This window comes from Salvelinus fontinalis, chromosome 18 (genome assembly GCF_029448725.1).
Source record: "Salvelinus fontinalis isolate EN_2023a chromosome 18, ASM2944872v1, whole genome shotgun sequence".
Classification (NCBI taxonomy): Eukaryota; Metazoa; Chordata; class Actinopteri; order Salmoniformes; family Salmonidae; genus Salvelinus; species Salvelinus fontinalis.
Genome location: NC_074682.1, coordinates 50,076,056 through 50,100,108, shown reverse-complemented (window position 1 = coordinate 50,100,108; position 24,053 = coordinate 50,076,056). Strand labels below are relative to the sequence as shown.

Genomic DNA, 24,053 nt, shown 5'->3' with positions numbered 1-24,053 from the left:
AAATATTACTTTTATAACAAAAAAACGCCATTTGGGTTGCGTGTTATGTTGAGAAAACTACAGCCTCGTTCCGGTCCTGAAAGGATGAAGAAAATTCCCAAACGTATCAGATTAACCTGTCTAGGATCAGCGTGGCGCTAGCGGCACACCCCCCCCCCCCCCCCACTGAAAAACCAGTGCCGCGAAATTCAAAAAAAATATTTTTTTAAAATATTTAACTTTCACACATTAAAGTCCAATACAGCTAATGAAAGACACAGATCTTGTGAATCCAGTCAACATTTCCGATTTTTAAAATGTTTTACAGGGAAGACACAATATGTAAAGATGTACATCTATTACCTAAAAACACATTAGCATAATCCACCATCTTTTATTTGTCCACCAACACCAGTAGCCATCACCAATTCGGCTAAACTAAGATATTTATAGCCCCTAACCAACAAAAAAACTCATTAGATGACAGTCTGATAACATATTTATGGTATGGGATAGGTTTTGTTAGAAAAAAGTGCATATTTCAGGTAGATGGCATAGGTTACAATTGCACCCACCGTCACAAATGGACTAGAAAAACTACATAGAGCAACGTGTTTACCTACTTACTAATCATCAAACATTTCGTAAAAATACACAGCATACACGAATCGAAAGACACAGATCCTGTGAATACAGACAATATTTCAGATTTTCTAAGTGTCTTACAGCGAAAACACAATAAATCGTTATATTAGCATAGCACATAGCACATAGCAGCCCAGCATTGATTCTAGCCAAAGTGAGCGATAAAAGTCAACATCGCCAAAAGATATTAATTTTTTCACTAACCTTCTCAGAATTCTTCCGATGACACTCCTGTAACATCACATTACAACATGCATATACAGTTTGATCGAAAATGTTTATATTTAGCCACCAAAATCATGGTTAGACAATGTGAAATGTAGCTCAGTTGGTCAGAAAATTTCCTTGCGCCACTTAGACAGTGATCTACTCTTATACATAAATACTCATAAACGTGACTAAAAAATATAGGGTGGACAGGGATTGATAGACAATTTAATTCTTAATACAATTGCGTTATTACATTTTTTAATTTATCCTTACTTTTCAATACAGTTTGCGCCAAGCGAAGCTACGTCAAAAAACATGGCGTCCTAAGCCACTAAAATGTTTCGACAGAAACACGATTTATCATAATAAAAATGTCCTACCTTGAGCTGTTCTTCCATCAGTATCTTGGGCAAAGGATCCTTTCTTGGGAGGAATCGTCTTTTGGTGGAAAGCTGTCCTCTTGCCATGTGGAAATGCCAACTGTGTTCGGGATGAACTGAAAGCGTGCCCACCTATTCACAGCGTTAAAGAAATAAATGTCCCAAAATCGCACTAAACGGATATAAATTGCTATAAAACGCTTTAAATTAACTACCTTATGATGTTTTTAACTCCTATAACGAGTGAAAAGATGACCGGAGAAATATAACAGGCTAAACTAACGCTTGGAACAGGAGAGGGTCGGTGTCCTCCACGCGCGTTACGCAGCAAGAAAAGACTTGCTAGCTACAGGGTTTTTTCATTTGTAGTGCCTGTGAACGCGCAATCGACCCCATTGGAATCGTCATCACGTAAAGGCATCCAGGGGAAGACGTAAGAAGTGTCCGTATAGTCATAGCAAAATCAGTGCCCTTTTAACTGACTTCAGAACAGTGGCCAACATTTCTGAAATCTGAATCCATGTCAGGGAAATTGCTGTAGAATGGGCTCTGTTCCACTTAGAGACAAAATTTCAACTCCTATAGAAACTATAGACTGTTTTCTATCCAATAATAATAATAATATGCATATGATTTTGTGGGAAGCCGTTTCAAAAATTACCCAAATTAGCATAAATAGTCTAAACAGCGCCCCCATCCCCAACAGGTTAAAATATATTACTAAAAATATTTATAATCATGCAATCACAAGTGAAATATACCAAAACACAACTTAGCTTGTTGTTAATCCACCTATCATGTCAGATTTTGAAAATATACTTTACAGCGAAAGAAATCCAAGCTTTTGTGAGTGTAGCAATCAATGCTAGAACAGTTAGCCTTATATTAGCTTGGTTAGCTTGGTCACAAAAGTCAGAAAAGCAATAAAATTAATCGCTTAACTTAGATAATCTTCGGATGTTTGCACTCACGAGACTCCCAGTTACACAACAAATGTTCTTTTTGTTCGATAAATATTACTTTTATCACAAAAAAACGCCATTTGGGTTGCGCGTTATGTTCAGAAAACCAAAGCCTTGTTCCGTTCGACAAATTCCAAAAAGTAGAACAGAACTTAACATATTTGTCGCCTTGAAGGAAAGATGACACAGAGTTTGTCCACAGTCCCTACACAATTTTCCACAGCTCCAAACAAAATCAAAGTATTACAAAACAATCTGTATTCATACTGTATTGGGTAAAAAAATATATAATAACACAGTTGCTATATACCTTTGCATAACAACTTCCCAAATGAAAGCCTGGCGGTTGAGGAGTTATTGTAAATGTTCGGAACAATGCTTGTCCATAAATACTCTATAGACCTACTAGTGTAACACGTTCCCTTCTGCCCACAGAACTCAAGCAGAATAATGAATGGCTTGGTCAGTGCAGAACTTAGGGTCAGTTCCATATGTCTATCACTTCAAAGACATGGAATTGTACCTGACAGTAGGGCTTTTTATGTCGAGACGTTTCATCTTAGAGAGCACGAGAGCAGTGGTGGAAAAAGTATCCAATTGTCATACTTGAGTAAAAGTAAAGATGGCTTAATAGAAAATGACTCAAGTAAAAGTAAAAGTCACCCAGTAAAATACTACTTGAGTAAATGTCTAAAAGTGTTTGCTTTTAAATATACTTTGCTATCAAAAGTAAATGTAATTTTAAAAAAATACTTAAGTATTAAAAGTAAATGTAAAAGTATAAATCATTTCTTATATTAAGCAAACCATATGGCACCATTTTCTAGTTTTTATTTATTTCCAGATAGCCAGGGGCATTACTTAGACATGATTTACAAATGAAGCATTTGTGTTTTGTGATTCTGCCAGATCAGAGGCAGTGGGGAGGACCACGGGTGTTCTCTTGATAAGTGTGTGAATTTGACAATTTTCCTGTCCTGCTAAGCCTTCAAAATGAGTACTTTTGGGTGTCAGGGAAAATGTATGGAGTAAAAATTAAAATCATTATTGTATTTTAGGAATGTAGTGAAGTAAAAGTTGTCAACAGTATAAATAGTAAAGTAAACTACCGATGCAAAAAATACCTGACTTAATTAGTAGTTTAAAGTATTTTTACTTAAGTACTTTACATCACTGAGCAAGTCAGACTGCCCAACTGACGTCTCACATTTTCTAAAACACGCAATCATCTTAAAGAGAGGAGACAACATGTATTACAGTAAAACAGCTTATAAATCCTTGATTTTTCCCCCCACAAGATCTATCTTCTAGAGAATGTTACCAAGTCCAGACAAGGGAATCATGTTCTCCAGGACTTAAAGCCACACTTTACGACTCTCCAAATCTTTAGCCTTGAAAAGTGTCACGGTTAGAACTGGGGTTATTTGTTATGTGAAGTCCGTTCGGAGCTCAAACCGTAACAAAGAAAAATGTGTCCGTGCGTACAGTACATGTGTAAGAGAGAGTCGAGAGATGCATGCTTGTGTGAGTGGATGCCCCTGCTCTCTCTCCCCCTCTCTCTCCCTCTCTCTCTCTGTGTGTGAGTGGATGCCCCTGCTCTCTCTCCCCCTTTCTCTCTCTGTGTGTGACTGGATGCCCCTGCTCTTTCTCCCCCCCTCTCTCTCCCTCTCTCTCTCTGTGTGTGAGTGGGTGCCCCTGCTCTCTCTCCCCCTCTCTCTCCTTCTCTCTCTCTGTGTGTGAGTGGATGCCCCTGCTCTCTCTCCCTCTCTCTCTCTGTGTGTGACTGGATGCCCCTGCTCTTTCTCCCCCCCTCTCTCTCCCTCTCTCTCTCTGTGTGTGAGTGGGTGCCCCTGCTCTCTCTCCCCCTCTCTCCCCCTCTCTCTCTCTGTGTGTGACTGGATGCCCCTGCTCTTTCTCCCCCCCTCTCTCTCCCTCTCTCTCTCTGTGTGTGACTGGATGCCCCTGCTCTCTCTCTCTCTCTCTGACTGGATGCCCCTGCTCTCTCTCTCTCTCTCTGACTGGATGGCCCTGCTCTCTATCTATCTCTCTCTCTGTATGACTGGATGGCCCTGCTCTCTATCTATCTCTCTCTCTGTGTGACTGGATGGCCCTGCTCTCTATCTATCTATCTCTCTCTGTGTGACTGGATGGCCCTGCTCTCTATCTATCTCTTTCTCTCTGTGTGACTGGATGGCCCTGCTCTCTATCTATCTATCTCTCTCTCTGTGTGACTGGATGGCCCTGCTCTCTATCTATCTATCTATCTATCTCTCTCTCTGTGTGTGGATGCCCCTGCTCTGCTCTGCCTCTCACTCTCTCTCTCTCTCGCTCTCTCGCTGTGTGTACTCTGTCGTTTTGGGAGGAGTGACAGAAGGACAGAGTCTCTTCCAGTTTGTACATTAGCCACACAACTGCTCAAGAGATTCTGCATTGAGGAAATGTCCCTGGCCTTCTAATTTCTCATTTGGATGTCACAGACTTGTGAAATAAACCCAGAACTGTACGCGTCTTTTGACAAGCGTTTAATGACAAAAGTGAACTTTGTATTTTAGGAGGATTACCTGAAGTGTTCCTTTTATCCCAACCCCTCCCCCTGTTATTTTATACAGTCACTTAATTCAATAACTGCAGCTGATTTGGTAAACCACTCTTAGAAGTTCACCACGTTTCCCTCAATGTGCTACTCCTCTCATCTGTCTGTGGCACACTGATTTTAATTTATCAACCGGCGGTTCGATGCTGGCCGCACTGAAATAGAATGAAGTATGAATTGTCATTACAGGGCTGTCTTGTCTTGAGGTGAAAATATGGTTGGGAGTGGGATGGTGGCTTGTGTTCCATGCATCTTGATTTCCTTCCTCTCTGGCAGCTTATTCACACCATCAGCGTGGTGGATAGGGACGAGCCGCAGTCGGGCCAACGCTTCTCCTTCACCCTGGCTCCGGAGGCCACCAACAACCGCCACTTCACCCTGTGGGATGTCAAAGGTAAGGGGTCAGAAGTCATAAATCAAAGGACTTCCAGCTGTTACAGAGTCACTCTAAAGGGTATTCTGAAGGATGATACTGTACATCCTGGTGTCATGCCTCTTTGAGCCTATCAGTGAATGCTTTTAGAGTAGGCTGTACCGTATTGTCAAATGAATAGGTCCAACTGTGTAGCATAAAAGGTCATTAACATATTGTGAAATATAAAATGACTGTGTTGCTACACTAACACGTGGCACATGGGAATTTGGTATATGGACACACTGTTTAGCTTAACGTGCCACTGCATTAGAAAACACCACATAAGGACATCCATACAGAGTGGTGACTTTGCCTCCGTCTTTTTTGTTGTTGCAAAACACTGACCCACGTAGCCAAGAGGGATTACATGTTCGCAAGCAAATCCCTCTTTGGAGATGTGTACCTAAGTGAATGTGACACGTGGCTAAATCAAGATTGATCTGACACAGTGAAAATGTCAGGCGAGTGAGCCAGGGAAATGTCAACGGAGGCTGCGGCGTGGTGTGGTGTAACCCCAGTCACGCGCCAGGGCAGGGGGTCCTGAGTACGGTCCTGAGTATGGGGAAAGGCAGGCTCACGCGTTCACATATACGCAGAGATGCAGGCAGACAAACACATGCACATAGACACAGGTTATTTGAACCAATCACACATGTATACACACAGAAAAATCTGTATGCTGGCAGCAAACATACACACACACACACATGCACGAACACACACTTGTACACACATACACTTGTACACACACACACTTGTACACACACACACTTGTACACACACACACACACACACACACACACACACACACACACACACACACACACACACACACACACACTCAGTGCTTAAAAGTATGCTCTAACACATAGACACACAGTGACTCAGACCTTTTTCTTTCTCCTCCCATCTCTCTTGTTTTCCACTGTACTTCTGTTTTCATGGACACGTTTGTCAACCTGTCAGATTGGATCTGTCACTTTCTCTCTCCACCATCACGGCTTCACATTGCATTCTGTCGCTGAGCCTTGATACATCAGGACAAACAGACACTCTCTTTTATTTCATCCCCTAAAACTGTTATACTCATTGTTTGTTTGGATATCTGTAAAGCTAATCTTGGCCATTGAAGGTCTGGAGTTATCGCAAAAAATAGAGACACGTCTTGCTTTATTTTACTGACTGCATTTTCCCCATAGGTAAATATTATTTATGAAGCTAATGAAAGATGTGTGTTTTGTTTTGTCTTAGCTTATCATTTTTTGTTAATTTATTCAACTGATTACTGTAAATGAACATGACATGATAAATAACAACAACTGTTCTGTATATATTTCCCCCCATTAAAACACACATAATTAGCTTAATCATTTTCCTGTCGCCTCATAAAATACACATTCAAATATACAGACTGTTTCCACAGCACTCGTCAATGCACCTATTAGTGCAATGAAATTCTCCTTTATTTTGAATGAGTTAAGGTGGTATTGGCATGTTATTAATGAATACGCTCTGGTACCTATCTCAAAGAATTCAACACCATTGGTACTAAATGGTCCAAAACAATTATTGTGTCAATCTCAAAGAAACTAAAGTGTAATTAATATGAAAGTATTAGTTCATTAACATTTTAACAAGGAATTCAAAAGTAATTACCTGCTATATGGTTATCATATAATTTCTGAAATAAACAATCCAACGATGATGGAGCCTAAAATCACTGCATCACTTTTCAGTCCACACCTTCTCTTTTTCAGATAGAAAGATGCACTTATGAAATAGGATGCTGAGTAGAGGTCAGAGGGACAATATCAAAGACATTATGCTCAGCAAAGTTACCATAATAGGAAGAGTGTACTGTCTGTCTGTAACAGTGCTGTCTGCCTGTAACAGTGCTGTAGCTACGTCCATAACAGTGATGTCTGCCTTCCTGTAACAGTGCTGTAGCTACGTCCATAACAGTGATGTCTGCCTGCCTGTAACAGTGCTGTAGCTACGTCCATAACAGTGATGTCTGCCTGCCTGTAACAGTGCTGTAGCTACGTCCATGACAGTGATGTCTGCCTGTAACAGTGCTGTAGCTACGTCCATAACAGTGATGTCTGCCTGCCTGTAACAGTGCTGTAGCTACGTCCATAACAGTGATGTCTGCCTGCCTGTAACAGTGCTGTAGCTACGTCCATAACAGTGATGTCTGCCTGTAACAGTGCTGTAGCTAAGTCCATAACAGTGATGTCTGCCTGCCTGTAACAGTGCTGTAGCTACGTCCATGACAGTGATGTCTGCCTGCCTGTAACAGTGCTGTAGCTACGTCCATAACAGTGATGTCTGCCTGTAACAGTGCTGTAGCTAAGTCCATAACTGTGATGTCTGCCTGTAACAGTGCTGTAGCTACGTCCATGACAGTGATGTCTGCCTATAACAGTGCTGTAGCTACGTCCATGACAGTGATGTCTGCCTGCCTGTAACAGTGCTGTAGCTACGTCCATAACAGTGATGTCTGCCTGTAACAGTGCTGTAGCTACGTCCATGACAGTGATGTCTGCCTGCCTGTAACAGTGCTGTAGCTACGTCCATAACAGTGATGTCTGTCTGTAACAGTGCTGTAGCTACGTCCATGACAGTGATGTCTGCCTGCCTGTAACAGTGCTGTAGCTACGTCCATGACAGTGATGTCTGCCTGTAACAGTGCTGTAGCTACGTCCATAACAGTGATGTCTGCCTGTAACAGTGCTGTAGCTACGTCCATAACAGTGATGTCTGCCTGTAACAGTGCTGTAGCTACGTCCATAACAGTGATGTCTGCCTGTAACAGTGCTGTAGCTACGTCCAAAACAGTGATGTCTGCCTGTAACAGTGCTGTAGCTACGTCCATGACAGTGATGTCTGCCTGTAACAGTGCTGTAGCTACGTCCATGACAGTGATGTCTGCCTGCCTGTAACAGTGCTGTAGCTACTTCCATAACAGTGATGTCTGCCTGTAACAGTGCTGTAGCTACGTCCATAAGTGATGTCTGCCTGCCTGTAACAGTGCTGTAGCTACGTCCATAACAGTGATGTCTGCCTGTAACAGTGCTGTAGCTACGTCCATGACAGTGATGTCTGCCTGTAACAGTGCTGTAGCTACGTCCATAACAGTGATGTCTGCCTGTAACAGTGCTGTAGCTACGTCCATAACAGTGATGTCTGCCTGTAACAGTGCTGTAGCTACGTCCATGACAGTGATGTCTGCCTGCCTGTAACAGTGCTGTAGCTACGTCCATAACAGTGATGTCTGCCTGTCTGTAACAGTGCTGTAGCTACGTCCATAACAGTGATGTCTGCCTGTAACAGTGCTGTAGCTACGTCCATAACAGTGATGTCTACCTGTAACAGTGCTGTAGCTACGTCCATAACAGTGATGTCTGCCTGTAACAGTGCTGTAGCTACGTCCATGACAGTGATGTCTGCCTGTAACAGTGCTGTAGCTACGTCCATAACAGTGATGTCTGCCTGTAACAGTGCTGTAGCTACGTCCATAACAGTGATGTCTGCCTTTAACAGTGCTGTAGCTACGTCCATGACAGTGATGTCTGCCTGTAACAGTGCTGTAGCTACGTCCATAACAGTGATGTCTGCCTGTAACAGTGCTGTAGCTAAGTCCATAACAGTGATGTCTGCCTGCCTGTAACAGTGCTGTAGCTACGTCCATGACAGTGATGTCTGCCTGTAACAGTGCTGTAGCTAAGTCCATAACAGTGATGTCTGCCTGCCTGTAACAGTGCTGTAGCTACGTCCATAACAGTGATGTCTGCCTGTAACAGTGCTGTAGCTACGTCAATGACAGTGATGTCTGCTTGCCTGTAACAGTGCTGTAGCTACGTCCATAACAGTGATGTCTGCCTGTAACAGTGCTGTAGCTACGTCAATGACAGTGATGTCTGCCTGCCTGTAACAGTGCTGTAGCTACGTCCATAACAGTGATGTCTGCCTGTAACAGTGCTGTAGCTACGTCCATAACAGTGATGTCTGCCTGTAACAGTGCTGTAGCTACGTCCATAACAGTGATGTCTGCCTGCCTGTAACAGTGCTGTAGCTACGTCCATGACAGTGATGTCTGCCTGTAACAGTGCTGTAGCTACGTCCATAACAGTGATGTCTGCCTGCCTGTAACAGTGCTGTAGCTACGTCCATAACAGTGATGTCTGCCTGTAACAGTGCTGTAGCTACGTCCATGACAGTGATGTCTGCCTGCCTGTAACAGTGCTGTAGCTGCGTCCATAACAGTGATGTCTGCCTGTCTGTAACAGTGCTGTAGCTACGTCCATAACAGTGCTGTCTGCCTGTAACAGTGCTGTAGCTACGTCCATAACAGTGATGTCTGCCTGTAACAGTGCTGTAGCTACGTCCATGACAGTGATGTCTGCCTGTAACAGTGCTGTAGCTACGTCCATGACAGTGATGTCTGCCTGCCTGTAACAGTGCTGTAGCTGCGTCCATAACAGTGATGTCTGCCTGTCTGTAACAGTGCTGTAGCTACGTCCATAACAGTGCTGTCTGCCTGTAACAGTGCTGTAGCTACGTCCATGACAGTGATGTCTGCCTGTAACAGTGCTGTAGCTACGTCCATGACAGTGATGTCTGCCTGTAACAGTGCTGTAGCTACGTCCATGACAGTGATGTCTGCCTGCCTGTAACAGTGCTGTAACTACGTCCATAACAGTGATGTCTGCCTGCCTGTAACAGTGCTGTAGCTACGTCCATGACAGTGATGTCTGCCTGCCTGTAACAGTGCTGTAGCTACGTCCATGACAGTGATGTCTGCCTGTAACAGTGCTGTAGCTACGTCCATGACACTGATGTCTGCCTGTAACAGTGCTGTAGCTACGTCCATGACAGTGATGTCTGCCTGTAACAGTGCTGTAGCTACGTCCATGACAGTGATGTCTGCCTGCCTGTAACAGTGCTGTAGCTACGTCCATGACAGTGATGTCTGCCTGCCTGTAACAGTGCTGTAGCTACGTCCATGACAGTGATGTCTGCCTGCCTGTAACAGTGCTGTAGCTACGTCCATAACAGTGATGTCTGCCTGTAACAGTGCTGTAGCTACGTCCATGACAGTGATGTCTGCCTGCCTGTAACAGTGCTGTAGCTACGTCCATAACAGTGATGTCTGTCTGTAACAGTGCTGTAGCTACGTCCATGACAGTGATGTCTGCCTGTAACAGTGCTGTAGCTACGTCCATAACAGTGATGTCTGCCTGCCTGTAACAGTGCTGTAGCTACGTCCATGACAGTGATGTCTGCCTGCCTGTAACAGTGCTGTAGCTACGTCCATAACAGTGATGTCTGCCCTTAACAGTGCTGTAGCTACGTCCATAACAGTGATGTCTGCCTGCCTGTAACAGTGCTGTAGCTACGTCCATGACAGTGATGTCTGCCTGCCTGTAACAGTGCTGTAGCTACGTCCATAACAGTGATGTCTGCCTGTAACAGTGCTGTAGCTACGTCCATGACAGTGATGTCTGCCTGTAACAGTGCTGTAGCTACGTCCATGACAGTGATGTCTGCCTGTAACAGTGCTGTAGCTACGTCCATAACAGTGATGTCTGCCTGTAACAGTGCTGTAGCTACGTCCATGACAGTGATGCCTGCCTGTAACAGTGCTGTAGCTACGTCCATGACAGTGATGTCTGCCTGCCTGTAACAGTGCTGTAGCTACGTCCATAACAGTGATGTCTGCCTGTAACAGTGCTGTAGCTACGTCCATGACAGTGATATCTGCCTGCCTGTAACAGTGCTGTAGCTACGTCCATAACAGTGATGTCTGCCTGTCTGTAACAGTGCTGTAGCTACGTCCATGACAGTGATGTCTGCCTGTAACAGTGCTGTAGCTACGTCCATAACAGTGATGTCTGCCTGTAACAGTGCTGTAGCTACGTCCATGACAGTGATGTCTGCCTGTAACAGTGCTGTAGCTACGTCCATAACAGTGATGTCTGCCTGTAACAGTGCTGTAGCTACGTCCATAACAGTGATGTCTAACTGTAACAGTGCTGTAGCTAAGTCCATAACAGTGATGTCTGCCTGCCTGTAACAGTGCTGTAGCTACGTCCATGACAGTGATGTCTGCCTGTAACAGTGCTGTAGCTACGTCCATAACAGTGATGTCTGCCTGTAACAGTGCTGTAGCTACGTCCATGACAGTGATGTCTGCCTGCCTGTAACAGTGCTGTAGCTACGTCCATGACAGTGATGTCTGCCTGCCTGTAACAGTGCTGTAGCTACGTCCATAACAGTGATGTCTGCCTGTCTGTAACAGTGCTGTAGCTACGTCCATAACAGTGATGTCTACCTGTAACAGTGCTGTAGCTACGTCCATAACAGTGATGTCTGCCTGTAACAGTGCTGTAGCTACGTCCATGACAGTGATGTCTGCCTGTAACAGTGCTGTAGCTACGTCCATAACAGTGATGTCTGCCTGTAACAGTGCTGTAGCTACGTCCATAACAGTGATGTCTGCCTTTAACAGTGCTGTAGCTACGTCCATGACAGTGATGTCTGCCTGTAACAGTGCTGTAGCTAAGTCCATAACAGTGATGTCTGCCTGCCTGTAACAGTGCTGTAGCTACGTCCATGACAGTGATGTCTGCCTGTAACAGTGCTGTAGCTACGTCCATAACAGTGATGTCTGCCTGCCTGTAACAGTGCTGTAGCTACGTCCATAACAGTGATGTCTGCCTGCCTGTAACAGTGCTGTAGCTACGTCCATAACAGTGATGTCTGCCTGTAACAGTGCTGTAGCTACGTCAATGACAGTGATGTCTGCTTGCCTGTAACAGTGCTGTAGCTACGTCCATAACAGTGATGTCTGCCTGTAACAGTGCTGTAGCTACGTCAATGACAGTGATGTCTGCCTGCCTGTAACAGTGCTGTAGCTACGTCCATAACAGTGATGTCTGCCTGTAACAGTGCTGTAGCTACGTCCATAACAGTGATGTCTGCCTGTAACAGTGCTGTAGCTACGTCCATAACAATGATGTCTGCCTGCCTGTAACAGTGCTGTAGCTACGTCCATGACAGTGATGTCTGCCTGTAACAGTGCTGTAGCTACGTCCATAACAGTGATGTCTGCCTGCCTGTAACAGTGCTGTAGCTACGTCCATAACAGTGATGTCTGCCTGTAACAGTGCTGTAGCTACGTCCATGACAGTGATGTCTGCCTGCCTGTAACAGTGCTGTAGCTGCGTCCATAACAGTGATGTCTGCCTGTAACAGTGCTGTAGCTACGTCCATGACAGTGATGTCTGCCTGTCTGTAACAGTGCTGTAGCTACGTCCATAACAGTGCTGTCTGCCTGTAACAGTGCTGTAGCTACGTCCATAACAGTGATGTCTGCCTGTAACAGTGCTGTAGCTACGTCCATGACAGTGATGTCTGCCTGTAACAGTGCTGTAGCTACGTCCATGACAGTGATGTCTGCCTGCCTGTAACAGTGCTGTAGCTGCGTCCATAACAGTGATGTCTGCCTGTCTGTAACAGTGCTGTAGCTACGTCCATAACAGTGCTGTCTGCCTGTAACAGTGCTGTAGCTACGTCCATGACAGTGATGTCTGCCTGTAACAGTGCTGTAGCTACGTCCATGACAGTGATGTCTGCCTGTAACAGTGCTGTAGCTACGTCCATGACAGTGATGTCTGCCTGCCTGTAACAGTGCTGTAACTACGTCCATAACAGTGATGTCTGCCTGCCTGTAACAGTGCTGTAGCTACGTCCATGACAGTGATGTCTGCCTGCCTGTAACAGTGCTGTAGCTACGTCCATGACAGTGATGTCTGCCTGTAACAGTGCTGTAGCTACGTCCATGACACTGATGTCTGCCTGTAACAGTGCTGTAGCTACGTCCATGACAGTGATGTCTGCCTGTAACAGTGCTGTAGCTACGTCCATGACAGTGATGTCTGCCTGCCTGTAACAGTGCTGTAGCTACGTCCATGACAGTGATGTCTGCCTATAACAGTGCTGTAGCTACGTCCATGACAGTGATGTCTGCCTGCCTGTAACAGTGCTGTAGCTACGTCCATAACAGTGATGTCTGCCTGTAACAGTGCTGTAGCTACGTCCATGACAGTGATGTCTGCCTGCCTGTAACAGTGCTGTAGCTACGTCCATAACAGTGATGTCTGTCTGTAACAGTGCTGTAGCTACGTCCATGACAGTGATGTCTGCCTGTAACAGTGCTGTAGCTACGTCCATAACAGTGATGTCTGCCTGCCTGTAACAGTGCTGTAGCTACGTCCATGACAGTGATGTCTGCCTGCCTGTAACAGTGCTGTAGCTACGTCCATGACAGTGATGTCTGCCCTTAACAGTGCTGTAGCTACGTCCATAACAGTGATATCTGCCTGCCTGTAACAGTGCTGTAGCTACGTCCATGACAGTGATGTCTGCCTGCCTGTAACAGTGCTGTAGCTACGTCCATAACAGTGATGTCTGCCTGTAACAGTGCTGTAGCTACGTCCATGACAGTGATGTCTGCCTGTAACAGTGCTGTAGCTACGTCCATGACAGTGATGTCTGCCTGTAACAGTGCTGTAGCTACGTCCATAACAGTGATGTCTGCCTGTAACAGTGCTGTAGCTACGTCCATGACAGTGATGCCTGCCTGTAACAGTGCTGTAGCTACGTCCATGACAGTGATGTCTGCCTGCCTGTAACAGTGCTGTAGCTACGTCCATAACAGTGATGTCTGCCTGTAACAGTGCTGTAGCTACGTCCATAACAGTGATGTCTGCCTGTAACAGTGCTGTAGCTACGTCCATGACAGTGATATCTGCCTACCTGTAACAGTGCTGTAGCTACGTCCATAACAGTGATGTCTGCCTGTCTGTAACAGTGCTGTAGCTACGTCCATGACAGTGATGTCTGCCTGTAACAGTGCTGTAGCTACGTCCATAACAGTGATGTCTGCCTGTAACAGTGCTGTAGCTACGTCCATGACAGTGATGTCTGCCTGTAACAGTGCTGTAGCTACGTCCATAACAGTGATGTCTAACTGTAACAGTGCTGTAGCTAAGTCCATAACAGTGATGTCTGCCTGCCTGTAACAGTGCTGTAGCTACGTCCATGACAGTGATGTCTGCCTGTAACAGTGCTGTAGCTACGTCCATAACAGTGATGTCTGCCTGTAACAGTGCTGTAGCTACGTCCATGACAGTGATGTCTGCCTGCCTGTAACAGTGCTGTAGCTACGTCCATGACAGTGATGTCTGCCTGCCTGTAACAGTGCTGTAGCTACGTCCATAACAGTGATGTCTGCCTGTCTGTAACAGTGCTGTAGCTACGTCCATAACAGTGATGTCTGCCTGCCTGTAACAGTGCTGTAGCTACGTCCATGACAGTGATGTCTGCCTGCCTGTAACAGTGCTGTAGCTACGTCCATAACAGTGATGTCTGCCTGTAACAGTGCTGTAGCTACGTCCATAACAGTGATGTCTGCCTGCCTGTAACAGTGCTGTAGCTACGTCCATGACAGTGATGTCTGCCTGCCTGTAACAGTGCTGTAGCTACGTCCATGACAGTGATGTCAGCCTGTAACAGTGCTGTAGCTACGTCCATAACAGTGATGTCTGCCTGTAACAGTGCTGTAGCTACGTCCATGACAGTGATGTCTGCCTGCCTGTAACAGTGCTGTAGCTACGTCCATGACAGTGATGTCTGCCTGTAACAGTGCTGTAGCTACGTCCATAACAGTGATGTCTGCCTGTCTGTAACAGTGCTGTAGCTACGTCCATAACAGTGATGTCTGCCTGTCTGTAACAGTGCTGTAGCTACGTCCATAACAGTGATGTCTGCCTGTCTGTAACAGTGCTGTAGCTACGTCCATGACAGTGATGTCTGCCTGTAACAGTGCTGTAGCTACGTCCATAACAGTGATGTCTGCCTGTCTGTAACAGTGCTGTAGCTACGTCCATGACAGTGATGTCTGCCTGTAACAGTGCTGTAGCTACGTCCGTAACAGTGATGTCTGCCTGTAACAGTGCTGTAGCTACGTCCATGACAGTGATGTCTGCCTTCCTGTAACAGTGCTGTAGCTACGTCCATGACAGTGATGTCTGCCTGTAACAGTGCTGTAGCTACGTCCATGACAGTGATGTCTGCCTGTAACAGTGCTGTAGCTACGTCCATGACAGTGATGTCTGCCTGTAACAGTGCTGTAGCTACGTCCATAACAGTGATGTCTGCCTGTAACAGTGCTGTAGCTACGTCCATGACAGTGATGTCTGCCTGCCTGTAACAGTGCTGTAGCTACGTCCATAACAGTGATGTCTGCCTGTAACAGTGCTGTAGCTAAGTCCATAACAGTGATGTCTGCCTGTAACAGTGCTGTAGCTACGTCCATAACAGTGATGTCTGCCTGCCTGTAACAGTGCTGTAGCTACGTCCATGACAGTGATGTCTGCCTGCCTGTAACAGTGCTGTAGCTACGTCCATAACAGTGATGTCTGCCTGTAACAGTGCTGTAGCTACGTCCATAACAGTGATGTCTGCCTGTAACAGTGCTGTAGCTACGTCCATAACAGTGATGTCTGCCTGTAACAGTGCTGTAGCTACGTCCATGACAGTGATGTCTGTCTGTAACAGTGCTGTAGCTACGTCCATAACAGTGATGTCTGCCTGTCTGTAACAGTGCTGTAACTACGTCCATGACAGTGATGTCTGCCTGTAACAGTGCTGTAGCTACGTCCATAACAGTGATGTCTGCCTGTAACAGTGCTGTAGCTACGTCCATGACAGTGATGTCTGCCTGCCTGTAACAGTGCTGTAGCTACGTCCATAACAGTGATGTCTGCCTGTCTGTAACAGTGCTGTAACTACGTCCATGACAGTGATGTCTGCCTGTCTGTAACAGTGCTGTAGCTACGTCCATAACAGTGATGTCTGCCTGTCTGTAACAGTGCTGTAGCTACGTCCATGACAGTGATGTCTGCCTGTAACAGTGCTGTAGCTACGTCCATGACAGTGATGTCTGCCTGTAACAGTGCTGTAGCTACGTCCATGACAGTGATGTCTGCCTGCCTGTAACAGTGCTGTAGCTACGTCCATGACAGTGATGTCAGCCTGTAACAGTGCTGTAGCTACGTCCATGACAGTGATGTCTGCCTGTAACAGTGCTGTAGCTACGTCCATAACAGTGATGTCTGCCTGTAACAGTGCTGTAGCTAAGTCCATGACAGTGATGTCTGCCTGTAACAGTGCTGTAGCTACGTCCATGACAGTGATGTTTGCCTGCCTGTAACAGTGCTGTAGCTACGTCCATGACAGTGATGTCTGCCTGTAACAGTGCTGTAGCTACGTCCATGACAGTGATGTCTGCCTGCCTGTAACAGTGCTGTAGCTACGTCCATAACAGTGATGTCTGCCTGCCTGTAACAGTGCTGTAGCTACGTCCATGACAGTGATGTCTGCCTGCCTGTAACAGTGCTGTAGCTACGTCCATAACAGTGATGTCTGCCTGCCTGTAACAGTGATGTAGCTACGTCCATAACAGTGATGTCTGCCTGTAACAGTGCTGTAGCTACGTCCATAACAGTGATGTCTGCCTGTAACAGTGCTGTAGCTACGTCCATAACAGTGATGTCTGCCTGTAACAGTGCTGTAGCTACGTCCATAACAGTGATGTCTGCCTGTAACAGTGCTGTAGCTACGTCCATAACAGTGATGTCTGCCTGTAACAGTGCTGTAGCTACGTCCATGACAGTGATGTCTGCCTGCCTGTAACAGTGCTGTAGCTACGTCCATAACAGTGATGTCTGCCTGTAACAGTGCTGTAGCTAAGTCCATAACAGTGATGTCTGCCTGTAACAGTGCTGTAGCTACGTCCATAACAGTGATGTCTGCCTGTAACAGTGCTGTAGCTACGTCCATAACAGTGATGTCTGCCTGTAACAGTGCTGTAGCTACGTCCATGACAGTGATGTCTGCCTGTAACAGTGCTGTAGCTACGTCCATAACAGTGATGTCTGCCTGTAACAGTGCTGTAGCTACGTCCATGACAGTGATGTCTGCGTCCTGACAGTGCTGTAGCTAAGTCCATGATGGTGATGTCTGTCTCCTGACAGTGCTGTAGCTACGTCCATGACAGTGATGTCTGCCTCCTGACAGTGCTGTAGCTAAGTCCATGATGGTGATGTCTGTCTCCGGTGATGGATTGCCCAGTGTCTTATATGCAAGTCCATCCACACTAGCTTTTCTGACTATATTTGTCAAAGCCTGCTACTGTATGCTTGGTTAAATAAAGGTGAAATAAAAACATACAAATACATTTAGTGTTACATGTGTCTCCCCGAGAGGCTGTGCACCAGTGAGGTTCCATTTCAAATCATGACGTTCTCCCATTTTCTCCCCTTGGTTTCATTTGACTAGAAAGAATGTGTGATGAATCAGACCTGTCTCTCAAGACAAGACAGGCTATGTGCACACTGTGCACAAAATGAGGTGGAAACTGAGCTGCACTTCCTGACCTCCTGACAAATGTATGACCATATTACAGATTCATATTTCCCTCAGATTACACAGAAACACAAAGAATTCAAATCAAAAACAAATCCAATCCAAAATCCAAACTCACATAGCTATTGGGTGAAATACCACAGCGTGACATCACAGCAGAATGATTTGTGACCTGCTGCCACAAGAAAAGAGCAACCAGTGAAGAACAAACACCATTGTAAATACAACCTATATTTATGTTTATTTATTTTCCCTTTTGTACTTTAACTATTTGCACATCATTACAAAACTGTATATAGACAGAATATGAAATTTGAAATGCCTTTATTCTTTTGGAACTTTTGTGAGTGTAATGTTTAATGTTTATTTCACTTTTGTTTATTATCTATTTCACTTGCTTTGGCAATGTAAACATGTGTTTCCCATGCCAATAAAACCCCTTAAATTGAAATTGAATGCTCACTGACAGCAGCTAGCAATTCATGTGTTCACTCTAAAAAGACATGGTTGAAGTGTATGGGCTTGACACACGTGATTCCTTTGCTCCATGTCCTTAAATACTAATATTATTTCAGAGTTGATGATCTGAGGTATCTATCTTTGGCAAAATGGGAGTGTTTACTTCTAATAATGCCTATTTAGCCTGTATAACCCATCTATGCATGAACAAGTAAATCCTTCTGAACTGTTCATTGATAATATGAACAGTTCGGCGGCAGGTAGTTAGAGCGTTGGGCCAGTAACCAAAATGTTGCTGGATCAAATCCCTGAGCTGACAAGGTAAAGATCTGTTGTGCTGCCCCTGAACAAGGCAGTTAACCCATTGTTCCCCGGTAGGCCGTCATTGTAAATAAGAATTTGTTTTTAATTGACTTGCCTAGTTAAATAAAGGTTAAATAAAAAAATATATATAAAAAATGATGAATGGTAGTAACCATATGACCAAATGGTCTACCTGAGCAGAGGCAAGTGTATTTATTAAGTAGCACTTATTTATTTGTTTCCACATGGCTCTACTGAAATATCTTGATTGATTCCTCTGTCTGTGAGAAATTCCAGACCATATAAATAACATTTTACGGCAGTGGGCTAAATCAGGGTCACACAGAGTGATTATTGGTAGTCTTAAACAAATCTACTTTGAAACCAAAGTATACACCCAACACACATGGTTATGGGCTTTAAAAAAAGACACCTGTACCATGTCAGATATAGAGTTGAAATGTATTCCATTTTGCGTTTCCGTCCCAATATTACACGAAGCAGACCAACTCTTTAGTCATTTATAAACCTCCTGTATGTAAAATACTGTGTACTATAGCTTGGAAAATAACTAAATATGACTCTGGAATACTGGTAATGAAATACTGGTATCATCCCGGCACTTATATTAGCTCATATATCTCTATGTTCCAGACAACACTGCAGACCCAGTGCTCAGGCTTCAACCACCACGAGCAGATAGTTATGAAGGTCTATGTTTGACGTAGGCTACCCTTGTATAATATTATATCTCCATGTTCCAGACAACACTGCAGACCCAGTGCTCAGGCTTCAACCACCACGAGCAGATAGTTATGAAGGTCTATGTTTGACGTAGGCTACCCTTGTATAATATTATATCTCCATGTTCCAGACAACACTGCAGACCCAGTGCTCAGGCTTCAACCACCACGAGCAGATAGTTATGAAGGTCTATGTTTGACGTAGGCTACCCTTGTATAATTTTATATCTCCATGTTCCAGACAACACTGCAGACCCAGTGCTCAGGCTTCAACCACCACGAGCAGATAGTTATGAAGGTCTATGTTTGACATAGGCTACCCTTGTATAATATTATATCTCCATGTTCCAGACAACACTGCAGACCCAGTGCTCAGGCTTTAACCACCACGAGCAGATAGTTATGAAGGTCTATGTTTGACGTAGGCTACCCTTGTATAATATTATATCTCCATGTTCCAGACAACACTGCAGGGATCCGGACCCAGCGCTCGGGCTTCAACCGCCGCGAGCAGAACGTCTACCTGCTGCCTATCCTGGTGGTGGATACCGGGCCTCCTGCTCTGAGCTCCACGGGCACCCTGACCATCCACGTGTGTGGCTGCGACCCGGAGGGCGCCATCCAGTCCTGCAATGCCACCGCCTACGTCATTAGCGCCTCACTCAGTCCCGGGGCCCTCATAGCTCTACTGGTCTGCATGCTCATACTCATAGGTAAGCAGCGACCATACCCCTTGTTTATGGAGGTTGCCAACATAATAGTTATAAAAGTGAAATTCCAGTCTATTTGGCACTTTAGGCAATCAAACGCTCAAGGTTCTTGAAAGAAACAAATTCTATTTGAACAGAGGTCTGAAAACATCTGTTTAAGCTCCTAAAGAAGTCAGCATGTATGTAAAGAAACAATGCACAAACAAACAACACTATGACCTGTTGGTCTGCTTGTACACTTTTTGGGGTAACATAATTGCACACTTGTTGAGATTTCTGTCTATTTGATTAATGAGATGGCCCTTCTGTTGGAATAAGTCAACTGTAAAGACACAAGCTGGGCATAGGATCAAATTGAAGGATGCAGATTGTTTGTTGGGATAAAGTGTGGGATAAAGTATGGGATAAAGTATGTTTACAACTGGCATTAGATAAAGGAAAGACATCTGCTCTGGATATTCTGATGGGGGTCTATAGGGACACAGAAAATGCTTTTGTTTTAAAACAGACAAATAGAGAGGTATATAGTATATGGGTGTAAAATATGATAATTCTGCTACAGGTATATCACAAATACAGTGCATTCAGAAAGTTCAGACCACTTGACTTTTCCCACATTTTGTTACGTTACAGCCTCATTCTAAAATTGATTAAATATTTTTTTTCTTCTCATCAATCTACACACAATACCCTATAATGACAAAGCATAAACAGGTTTTTAGAAATTGTAGCAATTGTATTCAAAATAAAAAACGGAAATATCCTATTTACGTAAGTATTCAAACTATTTACTCAGTACTTTGTTGAAGCACCTTTGGCAGTGATTACAGCCTTGAGTCTTGGGTATGACGCTACAAGCTTGGCGCACCTGTATTTGGGAATTTTCTCCCATTCTTCTCTGCAGATCCTTTCTAGCTCTGTCAGGTTGGATGGGGAGCATCGCTACGCAGCTATTTTCAGGTCTATCCAGAGATGTTTGATCAGGTTTAAGTCTGGGCTCTGGCTGGGCCACTCAAGGACATTCAGAGACTTGTCCCGAAGTCACTCCTGCGGCTTCCGTCTGGCCACTTTACCATAAAGACCTGATTGGTGGAGTGCTGCAGAGATGGTTGTCCTTCTGGAAGGCTCTCCCATCTCCACAGAGGAACTCTGGAGCTCTGTCAGAGTGACCATCAGGTTCTTAGTCACCTCCCTGACCAAGGCCCTTCTCCCCCAATTGCTCAGTTTGGCCGTGTGGCCAGCTCTGGGAAGAGTCTTGGTGTTTCCAAACTTCTTCCATTTAAGAACGATGGTGGCCACTGTGTTCTTGGGGATCTTCAATGATGTATAAATGTTTTGGTACCCTTCCCCAGATCTGTGCCTCGACACAATCCTGTCTCGGAGCTCTACGGACAATTCTTTCAACCTCAGGGCTTGGTTTCCGCTCTGACATGCACTGTCAACTGTGGGACCTTATATAGACAGGTGTGTGCCTTTCAAAATCATGTCCAATCAATTTCATTTACCACTGGTGGAACCCTACCAATTTGTAGAAGCATCTCAAGGATGATTAATGGAAACAAGATGCACCTGAGCTCAATGTCAAGTCTCATAGCAAAGGGTCTGAATACTTATGTAAGTAAGGTATTTCTGTTGAAAAAAATGTCTCAAAACCTGTTTTCACTTTTCATTATAGGGTATTGTGTTGTAGATTGAGGGAAATGTTTTACGTACAGTAACATAATGTGTAAATAGTGAAAGGGTCTGAATACCTTCCGAATGCACTGTATGAGTATATGAGAATTATTCAAAACAATGTGAATAATATAGAGACCAGAAGACCAAAGTCAAATCTACCACTACCAATGTATCCCTCATTTTCTTATCCTTGTCTTAGTGTAGACAGTTCATGACGCAATCCCACCAAACAATATACCCCTATAGCTGTATCCCTCATTCATGAATTGCATGCATCTATGATTTATTTTACATTTATTGTCACCATTTCCTTTTCCTTCCTTCAAGATTTCCTTATGCTTGACTAAGGATAGACAGTTCAAGGATAGATCGTGCTTCTACACCTGCATTCTAGCTGTTTGGGGTTTTAGGCTGGGTTTCTGTACAGCACTTTGAGATATCAGCTGATGTACGAAGGGCTATATAAATACATTTGATTTGAATTGATTCATGATGTAATCCCACCAAACACCGCTTATCCAAATGTGTGGCACTTATCTGAACGATAAACCAAGTAGTACTACAACTGAGTGTATCACCCCACCACAACTATCATTGTTAGATGAACAGTCCATCTTTTAGGGTTACTTTTTTTCTCATCTCATGTAGAACAGGCTGGAAAAACAAGGACAGATTACATAAAAAGGTGATGCATATCTTTACTTTTCCATATTTTTCCTTCAAACGGGTAACTGCTGATGTTGCAGTCAGAAAACTCAACCCCCTTTCATGAGAAAGTTTTGTCCAAGTGGAGAGTGTATACAATTCAATGATATCAAACCACTCTGCTCCCCAGAATATGGAGGTAGGGGGAGCTGAGTGGAGAGAGTGGGAGGCCTAGAAGGAGGAGGGGGGGGGGGGAATTGCTGCATCAGCCCTAACGTCCCCCTGGAACAACGCTCTTTAAATAGATAAAGCTTTCCAGACGTTCTCAGATACTAGCACTCACATGCACGACTCTCAGCAGGAGTGCTAGGCGAGAGAGGATTTTGGATTGTCATGTTTAAACATTTAATGAGTCGCTTGCCTCGTCAATATTGCTCGAAACGTTACTCTTTCGGCTGCGGTTGAAACGCAATAACGCAGTGTACATCGTTGTCAGTTTATTTTCGGTTCCCTCGTCTTACTTCACTAACATGTTTCACATCTTGTTTGTTTTGAATGATTGATGAACAGGCCGGGACTAGGTCCCTAAATGGCACCCTAGTCCCCATATAGGGAACTACCTTTGACCAGGGCACTGGGATTGGGGGTCCATTTGGGAAATACCTTAGGTCACCCGGGGTCCCTGAATCAGGGAAGGGTTATTATTTTTTAGGGTGGTTTTAATGAGAGTACGGTTAAAGTTATGCCTCCGTTAACTTAAGCTTGGTGAGCTTAAAAAGCCATTTATATTTTATTCATTGTGGTTTTTAAAAGCGTTTTGGCCCTCAACCAACACATTATGGTTATGTACAAATCGTAAGGAGACAAGCTTCACTACAAAAAGCATTGGTTAAAAGGTACTGTGGTTTTCGTGGTGCTATAGAGTATTTACACTATTCCATTTAGATTGTGCTATATTGAAACACATAAAGGGCCTTGAGAAATTATTTACACCCCTTGACTTTTTCCACATTTTGTTTTGTTACAGCCTGAATTTAAAATTAATTCAATTTAGATTTTGTGTGAATCGCCTACACAGTGGAATTATGTTTTTACAAATTAATAAAAAATGTTAGGCTGAAATGTCTTGAGTCAATAAGTATTCAACCCCTTTGTTATGGCAAATGCATTAAGAAGGAAAGACATTCCACAAATTAACTTTTAACAAGGCACACCTGTTAATTGAAATGCATTAATTGAAACCTCATTGAAGCTAGTTGAGAGAATGCAAAGAGTGTGCAAAGCTGTCATCAAGGCAAAGGGCGGCTACTTTGAAGAATTTTAAATAAAAAATATATTTTGATTTAACACTTTTTGGTTATTATATGATTCCATATGTGTTATTCCATAGTTTTGATGTTTTCACTATTATTCTACAATGTAGAACATAGTAAAGATAAAGAAAAACCCTGGAATGAGTAGGTGTGTCCACACTTTTGACCGGTACTGTATTTAAAATATTTTAAAATCCCAAATCCCATAAATGAACATCATATATTTCAATAACATATGTCACATTTATGAAAACGGCCAATTCTTATATATTTCAACATATATGTAACATATATAAACATATATGGGCATAAATGTTTGTACCATATATGGGCATATACTGTATCTTTCCACCATATATGGGCATATATGTTTCCACCATTTATGGGCATATACTGTATGTTTCCACAATATATGGACATGTACTGTACGTTTCCACCATATATGGGCATATATGTTTCCACCATTTATGGGCATATACTGTATGTTTCCACAATATATGGGCATAAATGTTTGTACCATATATGGG

General features: G+C 44.0%; 1 protein-coding gene across 7 annotated transcripts in view; it reads left to right on the top strand.

Moving 5' to 3' along the window:
* LOC129815701 (cadherin-22-like) overlaps window positions 1–24,053 on the top strand; it is a 265,152-nt gene that overhangs the window by 223,983 nt on the left and 17,116 nt on the right. For all 7 annotated transcript variants that reach the window (XM_055869744.1, XM_055869742.1, XM_055869741.1 and 4 more), the window contains 2 exons: window positions 5,046–5,163; window positions 19,643–19,894. In XM_055869744.1, the coding sequence (XP_055725719.1) occupies window positions 5,046–5,163; window positions 19,643–19,894 (370 nt within the window). The remainder of the gene's footprint in view (window positions 1–5,045; window positions 5,164–19,642; window positions 19,895–24,053) is intronic.